At 46.8% G+C, this 13,148-nt stretch overlaps 1 protein-coding gene across 9 annotated transcripts in view; it reads right to left on the bottom strand.

Moving 5' to 3' along the window:
• Positions 1-13,148, bottom strand: part of LRRC3B (leucine rich repeat containing 3B) — a 152,755-nt gene that overhangs the window by 80,708 nt on the left and 58,899 nt on the right. For 4 of the 9 annotated variants that reach the window (XM_073884817.1, XM_073884740.1, XM_073884894.1 and 1 more), the window contains exon 1: positions 9,156-9,839. The exons of 2 other annotated variants lie outside the window; for them this stretch is intronic. Coding sequence is in view for 1 of the 7 variants with exons in the window: in XM_073885118.1 (XP_073741219.1) it covers positions 9,156-9,826 (671 nt within the window). In the remaining 6 variants the exon portion in view is untranslated. Of the gene's footprint in view, positions 1-7,041; positions 7,135-8,285; positions 8,304-9,155; positions 9,854-13,148 lie in introns of those variants that run through there. 3 more of the 9 variants (XM_073885118.1, XM_073884765.1, XM_073884932.1) reach the window with 3 other exon arrangements.

Below are 13,148 nucleotides of genomic sequence, written 5' to 3'. Positions count from 1 at the left end.
CAGGTGAGGAAGGAGCTATTAAGCCATACTAAAGATGTAATTTCCTGGCCGCAACAAGGAATAATTTGCCAGTTTTTAGCAGGAAGTGACACATCACATGGTTATGAAGATGGACACACAGTCAAAACTCCAGGAACCCCTCCTTCATCTTCCCTACAACTTTCCTGAGGGACAGTTATGGCTGCAAGGAACCTTATCAATGATTCTACCCTTTCTTTACCCACCAGCTATACTTCCTTCTACCACTACCACTGACAACCACCACCATCCCCTCATTCTGGGCTCCTGGGCTCCAGGGTCAACAGACACTCAGTACTGTAGCGTGTAGTTTCTACCTATCACTACTGGTCCTGTGGCATGTCAGGGCTGGGAGGCCTAAGCAAAGAAAGTGAGCTTGAACCAGCTGAACAGGAAAGCCATCATAGGGAGTATAAATAAAACAATGCCAGATGTGCCCTTGACATTATAGACCACAGAGCTGGTAGGGGCTCTAGAAAGCCTCCAGTTTACTGGGGAAGTAGAGCAGAGGGCAGCCAACTTAACCAGCCCAAAGATATCAAGCTGGTTAAGGTCAAAGCTAGAAGTAGAATGAGGTTGCCTGGTTCCCAAATACTCCACCTGCATATAAAGAGGAGGTTTTCTGAAATGTTGCCTCCCCCTGCAAAGTCAAAGGTTTTCTTAGGAGAGCTTTTTCTACTGAGCAGGTTTTACTTCACCAAAAAGAACAGGTGGGAACATGGTGATCTCCAAGATCAGGGACATCCTGTCATCTTCTCACAACGAGGGACAATAGGAGCGATCTGTTTAGAAAACACTCTCTGACCACATTCCCTTCTCTATCACTCACAGCCTTATTATCCAGCTTAAGAATTCTCCAGATCTGGACATTTTCCTGTGGGTCTCCATCCACCTGCCTGCACTGAGGCCATTTCCTGATAACCAGGAAGTGGGCAGGGAAAGGAAGTGAACCTTTCAAAACCATTGCGGCAGCTCTGTTTTGAGGGAAAAAATCGTTGGAGGGGGGGAACTTAAAACTTTCAGCTGATATGAAATGCAGTCTGATAATTCAACTTCACTTCAGGTGAAACTAGCCAAGGCTACATACAGGGCGTGGAGCCAAGGTGGTCATCGGGAACTGAAATACAGGCCGATATTCATCTAGCCAGGAGCCAGACTCTGCTGCTGCTCCAAGAAAGCCCATTTTCTAGTTCTTACAAAGGCATCCCGCAGCTTGCTTGTGCCCCTGACCTATGACTCTCTTTCTGTTAAAGGTATTCTTTATTTGCCAATGCCCACCAGTATCTATAACCATGATCCCTAGGAATAGGGTGGGTAAAGTCAGTTCCTTTGGCCAGAAAAGTGAAAACTGGTCCAGAGAGAGAGAGAGAGAGAGAGAGATCCCAGAGAGATAAAAGCAGCTAGGAGGACCCTGTTACAACTTGCCCACGCCTGTTCCAATGCACACCTACAGTGTTAGTGGAAGATACTAAAGCATATGGGTTTGGGGTTCCTGGGGTCACAGACGTCTAGGGCATCTGTCAATAGAATTCAAGTGATCCACAAACTTGAATGGGAAAAAAGTGACAACTTTGTTTACTAACACTGAACTACCATTTAGTATTTCATTCCATTATGAATGCTGGCTACAAATCTGACTTGTAGTAGCAGAACCAGCGATTTTGCCACTGATATAAATCAGATATTTTCATATCAGAACACAGGTGTTGCAGTTATTTCAAATCAGCATTGCTGCTGATCCTACTTAGGAGAGATGGTTGCCATCCATCCCACCAATAGATCTTGTTGTTACACATACATCAGCAGGTCACAGTGGTGTGTGTGTGTGTGTGTGTAGTGTAGTGTTATAATCGTGTGCACTGCATTTTAAGAATTTAAACATATCATTCTGGGGTCCCTAAGATTGGCACACTGCCAAAGGGCCGCAAGGCATCAATGAGATGAAGAGCCCTTGGCCTGGTGACTTAGGAGCCACATTAACGAGGGACAGGGGAATGTATGAGACCATGCCCTCTGGCTGAGCAGCTAGCCTGCCTGTCTTTGTGTTGACCTAGACCTTGAGGAATTATTTGGGTACATTATTTTTCCTTGTACACTTCTTTAGCTCTTTATCACTCCCGTTCACTTTCTTTAGCCCCTGATTCTAGGCCTTTTAATCTTATCCTTCAGGTTTGGCTTACTATCAAAACCTCATTCCGTCTTTCTGCACTAATGGCTGGGTCCTCTTCCTTCAGGTGGTCTGCTTTCCTTCTTGGCCTTCCTCCCTGACCCCTTCTCTCCTCCGCCTACCCTCTGCTGCATCTCGGTTACCTCTCTCTCGGCCCTCCTAACCTGACTGGCTATCAGTCATCCCTCCTTCTTGGGTTTTGCAGTAGATGCTTTGGGCACCAAGAATCTACACTATACCCTGCATTAGGGAAGGGAATGAATTTTGTCTACAGGACGTGTTTCTAAGAAGCAACCAAAAAACAGACTGACCACCTGGACAAAGTACAACAAAACATTCCACGGTAGAAGAGTACCCTACCTTTGCCAACCCATGCTTAAATATAATTTATAGGAGGATGGAAGACATTCCTGCTTAATAATCCCTGATGACCAGATACCTAGAGAAGGTCAGCAGACTGGACCAGGAGTCTTCTCAGTGCATAAATTCCCAGAGTAGCAAAAGGAAAGTATACTGCTTAGTCACTGCTGACAGGGTGAGCCCTCTGTAAGCAGGCCTAGACCAGCATCAATTTTCTAAATCAGAAATGATGAGGTTAGACTAGAGGAAAAGCCAGAGTGACTTCATGACCTTTGTGCTTTAGCTTTGGACAAACATAAAAGTGCACTGTACCTCCTCCCTGCCCTCACCAGGGGAAATATTTGTCCTGAAATAGCCAACTCTCCCGGCAAGGTATTGAATACTCACATGTAGACTGAAAATTATATCAATGGCTTAAAATAGAAAGGAGGAAAGAAATAAAGAAAAGAGAGAGAGAAACAAAGAACCTAATCTGCATTTGAAAACATACCTTAGTTTTGTCAACTATTAATCTGTGTTTGAGCATGGCTCACAATATTTTATTTTTTTTATTTTGTTTCTATTTTATTTCTAAGAAAAGGCACAAATCTTAAAAAAAAAAAAACCTCTCTGAGAGTATAGTGACACTTACATTGGACAGTTGCTAACATAAAAAGCAGCTCAGAGAACTTAGGATAAATTGAAACTACAATTTTCTTTGAGCCTCTTGAAGAAAAAAAATCTATTTTTATCAGGGCGGTTCTTTTTTAATATTTGTTCATTTGTTTATTTTAAATAAATTATACCACTCTTATGATAAACTCATCCCTTTTGAGAAAATCGTATGTTCCAAGCCTGTTAGCTCTTAAGAAGATTGCAGACTTCATTCTCACATACAATGGACATTTCTACGTCATCTTGCAATGTATTAATTCACTAGCTTTTTATGAAGCATGTATAGTTATATACTAGTATGTCAGATATAAGAGCTTCCCTCATGGTTCCCAACCACTTGTAGAATAAAGCTCATCGAAGTCACAATCTGCAGATAAAATATTAAATTTATTGATCATATGGAATATTCAAACTTAAATATAAATTAAGATATTAGATATTTATTTAAAAAATCCATGAGGTTAAAGCTTCTCAGGTTCTACTTAGTGATCCTTTTTCCCCCCCTGCCAACGTCTTCTTCAAACTCCACAGAAACTTATTATGTGGCTTCTCTTGTTACTAAAAGTAGGTCAAGTTCAGATGCTCTGGTCCTTGATTATTTTTTTTAATTTTCAAATATCTAACCCAAACTGAGAACTTTGATTCATGCTATGTATTGCATCAATAAATTTATTCATTGTGTTCCAAATAAAAGGGCTCCGTTTTTTCATAACCTTTCCCCCAGAACATGTTGTTTAACGCATAATTGTTATTCTGACAACAAACTGCTATCAGTTTATATGATTTAAGATAAATACACGCAAAAGGAATTGTCCCAGCAGAAGTGCTGTGTGGGCCCTTTAACACTCCACCACATAGGAGCCACAGTAAACTAGGTAGAGAGCATGACTACCATGCCCATCACAAGAAACAGAATGAGGCTCCAGCTAAGTCTCCTACTATCCCTGAAAAGATATGAGTTGGGAACCAGGATGTCTGCCCAGATCAAACAGGATTCTTCTTCCTGTGCTTCCTAAAACAGAGACCATTTCTTTTGAATTTTGTCATACCTGATTTCAATGTTACATTTTTTTTCCTCTCATATTGCTATAATCTAACTGAACCAGCATCCCACCTTCAGAAGGCTACTCTTCTGGGATAATTTGATTTTTTCATGGTTCTCCCTGAAGATTAGTGTAACTACGCATATTTTTTCTGACTCACATAAGACAATCAATATTCATTTCTTTTTTTTTTTTTTGACAGAGAGATAGAGAGCACAAGTAGACAGAGTAGCAGGCAGAGGGAGAGGGAGAAGCAGGCTCCCCGCAGAGCAGGGAGCCTGATGTGGGACTCGACCCCAGGACCCCGGGATCATGACCTGAGCCAAAGGCAGCCGTTTAACTGACTGAGCCACCCAGGCGCCCTGACAATATTCATTTCTAATAAATTCTCTAGAAAGTGAATGCTTCCCTTGAGATAAACGGGGACTCTGGGATTTAGGTCAGCCAATCCAACATAGATGGCAAACTGAGGTGGTGGGTAGGCGGGGAAGGGGGAAGAAGAGCATCTCTTAGTGCAGGCTCTCCGTGGCCATTCCTGTCACCCCAAAGCCCTTTATCAGCCAAGCCTCCATAGACCCCCGCCGCAGGTTCTTGACAGCACTGTCCCCCGACCCCCGACCACCTTTTCCTCCTCCACCCCAATTCACTGTCTGAGGGCTTCTGTCCCGGCTTGCCCCAGCGTCAGGGTTGGAAATCCTATTCCAGCGGACATGAAAGGCACCAAGTTTCCACCATCTGTCTGCCTGTAATTCTTACCCCTCATGTGATTCTAAGAAACAGGCTTTTCCCAGTCCCCCTCTCTGTTTACTCCTGCTGACTTTTTCTTGATTTGCCTCCAGGGGCAGGACATCCTGATACTATAGCTACAAAGAAAAGACAGGGGATAGTCTTAGAAACCAGAATTCTGCCCTACAAGAATGCCTAGGGGTATATGGAATCCCTAAACTGCTGGAGAAGGTCCCTTTGTTATAGGGGCTCAGTGGGTGAGAAGGTGGCGAAGAACTATTTTTCCCCTTTCTGACCCCCAAGTATATCCACTAGAAAGATATTGTTTTGCCTCAGATTTGTTTTGCATCAGCCTGAGGTTTGACCAAGGGTCAGAAAACCAGAAGAAATAATACCACATCATTTCGTTGTATTCAAGAGGATTTCTCTTATTTTCCCAAATACTTGGGTGTGAGGCCAGACAGAACTATTCAACTTGACAAAAAGACTGCTAAAATGATTGAAAATCCATTTAATTTTATTTAGAGTCATCTCAAGGTTTGCATGGTTAGTTAGATTCTGTTGATCTGAAGGTGTATTAAGTCTTGGGTTGCAATATTTTTACAAATGAGCCACATTTGTGATGGTTTATCCGTTATACGATAGTTACTTTTCCTGGTTATGCTGATTGAGGCATTTATGAAAAATAGAAAAGTGAACTTCTCTTAATAAACAAGTTTTTTCCTAATCAATTTTAAGAGGCTGAAAAGCAACGGCAGTGGATGTAATCTGTTCATGCAACAACATAGTTTATTTTGACCAAGAATCAGAAGACAGTGCTTCTAGTACTAGTTATGCTAGGAATACACTGAATAGCTAGCCTTGAGCACATCACCAAATCTCCTCCCTACCTCTGGATTGGGAGCAGTGCTATCTGAGGTCCCTTTAGCTCTAATATTCTGGGATTCAATCACTAGAAAGGGACTCATTTGCAAAAAAAAAAAAAAAAAAAAGAAAAAGAAAAAGAAAAAAACAATTTCTACAGTTTGTGACTATAGAATCTCTGTGCACCTTTGAATTCCCCCCTTGCCAATTCTCCTCATATTTAAAAAGGTCCAGAAAAGAAGTCCATTGCCAGCGGCTAATTCCCTAAATTTACTTCCAGTACCAGGATCTCATCCTGCCAAAATGCACCCCAACAGACTCCAAGAGGGGCGATATGCACCATCAGTCTCCCCAGTGCCATAGGCAAGAACTGGAACTTATATAGCATGCCCCTGGGGTCTAGGAGTAAAGGGCTGGAGCCCTCACCCATACTTCCTTGTGGACAAAATGTCTTTAGTACCAAATGGGGCTGAGAGCTTGGGGCACACCCAGTGTTCTCTACCCACAAGAACTAACTACCTTCACCGCTTATTGGCTGGATGACAACGAGCAAATAACTTAATTTCTCCATGGCTTAGTTTTCTCACCCATAAAACCGGGAAAAATAACTTTATCGTTCAGGGTTGTGAAGCGTAAAACTAAAACGGTTCATGCAAAATATCAAGAATAGAGCCTGGCACAGAGTAAGAGCTCAGTAAATACTAGCGCTGATATCATCATCATCATCATCATCATCATCATCATCATCATCATCATCCTGTCTCCCAGGATAGCTCAGCAATGGTGGAGGGGGCGAGGAGGGACACTTTGGTGTGGATTTGAAGTCTTCCCTCAAGAGTTACAGGAAGGACATGTTCCAACCTGTTTCTACAGGCAAAAGGGAAGTGGTCTGAGCACAAACCCAGGTAATAAGCACCCGGAAAGAAATGGGCCCTGAGGTGTCGGAAGCTAACTCTCCCGGGGTGACAGACTTAATTCTGGGATCCTACCTCAGGTATCCAGGTCTTTCGGAAGAAGCCAATGCTCTATCCCCCCCCCCCCCCACCCCGCGATGCCTGGCCTGTGAGGGTGTGGCCTTTGTGCTCAGGAGCTGCACCGGGAGTCTGCGCTGAGGGAATCCCCGTTCCCGCTCCTTGGGGCTCTGAAGCTTGCCGCGGGGAGACTGGGAGCTCGCTGCTCCAGGGGTGCCCCAGGATGGGAGTGACAGACCTCAGGATTCCTCGGCGGAGCCCTGACGAGTCGACGTCTCTTCCGGAAGGGTCTGGCCAAGGCGTGGGGCCCAGAAAAGGGGAATGCGCTGAGCTCTGCTCTCTCCCCGCTGGTTACAGGAGAGCAGCAGACTTATGCAGGGCAACCGCAGAGACGGCTGTGCCCCTAAAAGCCTGCACGTGGGAGGCCTGAGCAGGCAGGGCCAGAGGGTTTTAAACAGCTCCAGAACCCACGCAACCTCCAAATTCTTCTACCGGCCAGTAGGAACCGGGAATCGGACTCTCAGCCAAAGGTGCTGCTTGGAGAGGGGCGTGCACCTCCTCAGAGAGAGAAGGGTGAAAAGAGGTGCTTCCAGGCCTTTGGTAGCCCAGTGTGTTCCCCAGCTGGACAAACGGAGCCTGGGGGGGCTGCCCGTTCTTTGCAACAGCAGTCTAGGTCCCCTCCCGCAGATGGTCTTCCATTCCAGATTGCTGGGGTGCAAAGGAGGAAAGAGCCTTGCCTTCCCGCATCCACCAAAGCGTATGGAGCAAACAGAAAGCTCTACCTAGGGGCCCAAACGTGGACAGACCCACCTGTACCCGGGGTCCCCGGGCCTGGAAGCCAAGTCTCCCCTTACCTGATGCTCACACCCCCTCGCCTGCCCCGCACGCCCTCCAGCTCTGCGCTCTGGAGCCTGCGGGAGCAGCGTGGGGCTCCCCCACTCCTTCGCTCCGCCCAGGTGCAATTTGCGGAGGGGCGGGGGGGAAGGTGGCTCCCACTGCAGCCTCCGCCCCTGCTCTCTCCTCCAACCTGTTCGAACCCCTGTCTACTCGCTAGGCGCTGGGGACTCCCCCCTACTCCGCACACAAGCCTCCCCTGGGGGCCAGGAGTCCCCTTCCCACCCTGCGGCTGTGCAGACCTCTTTGAGTCCGAGCGCGGGGCAGGAAAGATGGGCGTGGGTCTACGGCCCCGGCTGTGGAGGTGGAAGGGTGTATAAGTGGGTGCCGGAGAAAGGAGCGGACCTCTTAGAGCAAGGAAAGGCATCCCTGGTCCATGATCCGATCACTCAGTCACCGCCTAAGATGCCAACGCATTCAGAATCTCGCCGGGAGGTTTGTTTCTCCTGGAAGCGAAGATCGCCCCATCCCAGGCACCCAGAAGCCTGCCTTCCCAAGTCCCCCTCGGGCTCTTGCATTCCAGGGCTCCATTCTGCCTCTCTGCGCCTCCCCAGGTGCCCAGCCCCTCCCCCATCTATATTTACACACCCGGGCCAGAGCACTCCGGACTCAAATCCTTTTTCCTCCACGTCAGGTGACCGCTCGGGACTGGCCCCTTGCCCACTTTAAAAGCAGAGCCCTTTGGTACCCTTTCAACTAGATCTACCCCCGACCCCCGGTTTCCTCCCCCCCCCCCCCCCCCACATTTTCCCCCCCCCCCCCCCCCCCAACCTTTCCCCCCCCAAACCCCTTACCTCCCCCCCCCCCCCCGGTTCTTCACTAGCCGTTCCCGCGGCGCACAGCCGCAAGCCACTCCAAGGGTTTTATTACCGAGTTGGGGGTGGCATTCGCAAGGATGGACCGGCTCCCGCCGTGCTAGAGAGAGCCCCAAGGGTAGCCGCAGCCTTCCCCCTCCCCCCGCACGTCCCACCCCTCCTATTTCATTATCTCTGCTCCTATCCAACCCCCACAGGCAGGATGAGCACTGCTGGGTCCCAAACCCTCGCCTCTCTAGCGCGAGCTGCAGGGAGTGAAAAGTCGACTAGCAAGAACACCGAGAGAGAAATGGGCAGATGCAAACGTCAGGGGGTGGTAGTGGGGGAGGACTGGGGGAAGGGCGCACGAGAGAACTAGACGTGCAACTTGCACGGCACGGGGTGAGCACCGCGCAGGGAGGGGGGCACAAAAGTTTGCAGACTATTGCACGGCAGCCGGCTGCACGCGAACAGAGGGTCGACTCCCCTTCGCTAGGAAGGGGTCTCTAACAGGATCGGCGCCGAGGGGACCGGAGGTTTGGACATGGCTATGACCTGGGGTGACAGTTCCCCTCTACTGTTATGGAAGGGACGGCCTAGGCACCCGGGCAGAGGGACGACACCGCGCTTTGCGAAAAAAAGCAACAGGCGGCTTGCACCTTACCTTGCGCCAGTCCCGGGCCGGGGTGGCTGCTCCATCCTCGTGGCGCAGGGAGGAGGCGTTGGATGCGTAAGCCTGGGGGTGTGCGCCGCCAGAACTGCAGCGGCCGCTCTTCCCACCCCGCTGCTAGCCGGGCTGCCCACCCCGAACCGGGCCGGCGGGGAGGGCTCGTTCTGGGTCGCGGCGGCGGCGGTAGTGCGCGGCGGCTGGAGCGCGGGACGCGGGCAGTGCGTGGCTCGCTGGCGTCCTCCGGCGCCTCTGCCGAGCGAGGGCGCGGCCCCGGGCGGCCGTGCAGAGCACCGCTGGGCTCCCGCTTCTGCGGCTGGTGCTGCAGACCCTGCGCCCGGCCCCGGAGCCTCGCAGGAGGAGGAGACAAAGACGCGAGGGAGGCGAAGCGCCGCTCGCCCTGATGCTATCGTCTCAGTCACTAAAGGGGAATCGCCTCCAAACCCGGGCAGGGGAGGAGGGAGGAGGGGCGAGGAGGCAGGGGACTGGAAAAGCGGCAGGGAATGAACGTGACAGTCGGAGCCCTGCCGCCGCCTCGCCGGTGCTGCCCTGTTGCCATCCGGGAGGAGGGTCCGGAATGGAGAGGGAGGGCGGGGGCTGAGCGTTTGCTGCTGGAGGAGAGGAGCTGAGGTGGGAGTATTGGCTCCCTCCGACTCCCTTGCCTTCATTCGTCGCACCCTTCCCCCACCCCCCCGTGCATAGCTCCACTCTCAGGAAGCTATGGCCCCATTCTTTCTCCTGTTTTTCTAACTACTGAGATCAGAGCTGAATAAAACTGGCAGAAGAAGCATAACGTGGTGGTGATGGGTTGATTGTCCTTTCCTGGGGAAAAGGCGAATGCTTAAAATCTATTTGACAAATGATTGCCTACTGGGTGCCAAGTACTGTACTAGGCTGTTCTGGGTAAGATGAATAAAGTGAGATATTCCCCCTGCAAGGCTCTATGATTGAAAATCAGAATGATTCTCTGCAGTTCCTGAAGCCCAAAGTTTTGGGGCTGAGTCGTGGCCCCTGATCCCCACCCCCAACCAGTCCAGTTTCCCAAAGCAGAAGGTGTTAGGAGAATTGAATTTGCCTTCCCATTGCAGGGATGACTGAATGTACAGCCAAAATGGAGTGTGTATAGTGTATATAGATCCTAAGAAAGTATGTGTGTGTGTGCGTGTTTGTTAAGATTAAAGTAAATTACTGCTTTTAGTAGTTCATATGTCATGATTTAAATTATTCATCAGATCTGCACCTAAATAAATAAAGGAATAAACAAACAAGAAATTTGGGCCAGATGAACCGGTCTTCCAGCCTCTACAAATACCACCTTCTTTGACAGCCCTTTTCTACAGCCCTAAGCCTTTACTTTAGGCAGAATTACTTCTCCCCTTCTCTTTGCTGTCACTATCATACTTGCCAATCACTTGCAGAATTCACATACTTATAGATTTTTTTATAGATTTCTATTGCTTTACTGTATTACTGCCTTTTTTTCTCCTTTTTTAGGATTATGCTGCAACATCCAGCCTTGTTTTGTAGCTAATGGGTACTCAGGGAAAGCTTAACCAGTTGAAGGTCATTTTCTCTTTTAAACACGGCTAAATCCCAGTATCTCCAGAATTAAAGGAACCTGGGTGATGAAATTTTTAAGAGTTTGGGGCAGGGGAGGACACATATAGTTCTACTCACAGTTCCATTGACCTAGAAACCTAAAACTATGTAATTCATTTGTGTTTCTAGACAATTTTCTTCTCCCACTGACAAGCCCACTCTGTTGAATTTCCAGAAGCAAGGGAAACCAAGCTGTTGGACAACTGCATAGAGCAAGAGATACATACTCAGCTGCCAACACCTAGAGCAAACCCACTCCAGGTGGAGAATGACCAAAACCTCTTTGATCGTTTCATGACCTGTGTCAAGTGTGTTGAAAGCTTGTCAAAGTTTCCTCATTTCCAATGAGGCTTTCTTTGTGGATGCATTTTAGAATAGTTTGAACAGTATTTCATTGCTGAGAGGTGAAAAACGTGCTGTGTTTAGGGATATTTAAAATAGTTCTTTAGGGGAACCTGGGAGGCTCAGTCATAAAGCGTCTGCCTTCGCCTCAGGTCATGATCCCTGGGGCCTGGGATGGAGCCCCACATCCGGCTCCCTGCTGGGCGGGAAGCCTGCTTCTCCCTCTGCCACTCCCCCTGCTTGTGTTCCCTCTCCCGCTATCCCTGTCTCTCTGTCGAATAAATAGATAAAAAATAAAAATAAATAAAAATAAAATTGTTCTTTATTTTCTGTGCCCACTTCCTAATCATTGTAGGATGGATACCCTAGATCAGGGATGCTCTATGAAAAGGGTCCATAATGTGTAGGAGATTAGAGAAAATGACTGCTATGTTTCTAAGATGATTCTGTGATTGGAAAGGTTGTGGGTTTTTTTTTTTTTTTTGGTTTAAGTTTTGCTTTTTAATTTTGTTTTTTTAAGTGAAGTTTTAGGACCCAGACACAGGTACATATGGATGGCAATTTGGTATAATTTTTCTGAAGGGAAATATGATGTTACTCTTGAAAGCATAAAATTTTTGCATGCCATGTTCCCTAAGACTCTACTCCTAGAAATTCATCATTAGGAATAAATAAGGATGTACAGTAAGATTTATCTACAAGGATATTGATTGCAGTGTTGCTTATTCTAGTGAAAAACTGAAAATAAACAAAACCAAATTGAAATGTCTAACAAGATAGGAATGGTGAAATATTTTGTAAGTCTATAAGTGGAATATTGGTCAGACATTAAACCCTGGTTGTAAGTGAATGAGTGAATATTGTCAACAATGACAGTTATGATTTTAGATGCAAAAAAATCAGATGCACAAGATGAGAGATACAATAATAAAAATTAATATCTGGAGTCAACAGATGTAGGTTTGGAGCTAGACATTTCTTCTTGATAGTTATGTGATCTTGGACTTGGACTTCCAAATCCTCAACTGTGTAATTGGTTGATGTCATTTACCTCATAGTGCTGTGTTTTATATGAAATGGTATTTGCGAAACACTTACTACAGTGCCTACTACATGGTAAAATCTCAATATGTTTTTCTCTCGGAAATCATTAAATTTATAAATGTTAATACCTACATATATTTAGGCTCTTGTCAAGAGTAATATACATTCCAGTATTAATAGCGGTTATATTAATACAGGGATTACGGGTATCTTTTTAAAAATATAAGGTAATCAAAAGCAGAGGAATTTGTTTTTAATTTAGTTTTCTTTTCACTAAAAACAAATAATTTCTAACTATTGACATAGGAAACCTCAAGACTTGGATGCTTTCTGCTCTAGTTGATTCACATGATCATCAACAAGACTTGCTGACCATTGGTGTCGCCCATGCGATAAAAAGGATAAATGACAGGGCATGGAGTTTGTCACCTCTGATATAAACTTAGATTTGTTTTGTAGTAACCAGGAGTCAAATCCAGCTCAGCAAAATATGCTGTTTAATACCAGGAGCTGATTGGTTGCTGCCCCTGACTTGTCTTGACAGCCTATAAAAAAAAGAAGAGAAGAGAGGAGGTACCAGAAGCTATATTTGTAACTTGATTAGTGAATTAAGAAGGAAGCCTAGCATTGAAGGGCCATGGGATTCAATGACCTTCACACCTACAGCAGTGGCCCCTCTGGGCCAGAGGTGGAGCTTTTGTAAAACTTATCGTGTGTTTTGAAATGTTTCAGAAATGTGGAGGAAAATATGATTTGCTTGTGTTTTCAGTTTAACTATCTTTAGAAATAAGAGTAAGTGTTTTAAAATCAATATATTCCAGGGCGCCTGGGTGGCTCAGTTGGTTAAGCGACTGCCTTCGGCTCAGGTCATGATCCTGGAGTCCCGGGATCGAGTCCCACATCGGACTCCCTGCTCAGCGGGGAGTCTGCTTCTCCCTCTGACCCTGCTCTCTCTCTCTCTCTCTCTCTCTCACAAGTAAATAAATAAAATCTTTAAAAAAAAAA

This window comes from Callorhinus ursinus, unplaced genomic scaffold, assembly GCF_003265705.2.
Source record: "Callorhinus ursinus isolate GAN/ISIS: 27379988/994484 unplaced genomic scaffold, GSC_fseal_2.0 scaffold1, whole genome shotgun sequence".
In the NCBI taxonomy this organism is placed as follows: domain Eukaryota; kingdom Metazoa; phylum Chordata; class Mammalia; order Carnivora; family Otariidae; genus Callorhinus; species Callorhinus ursinus.
Note: the sequence above shows the minus strand (reverse complement) of the source record. Positions and strands in the feature narration are given on the sequence as shown.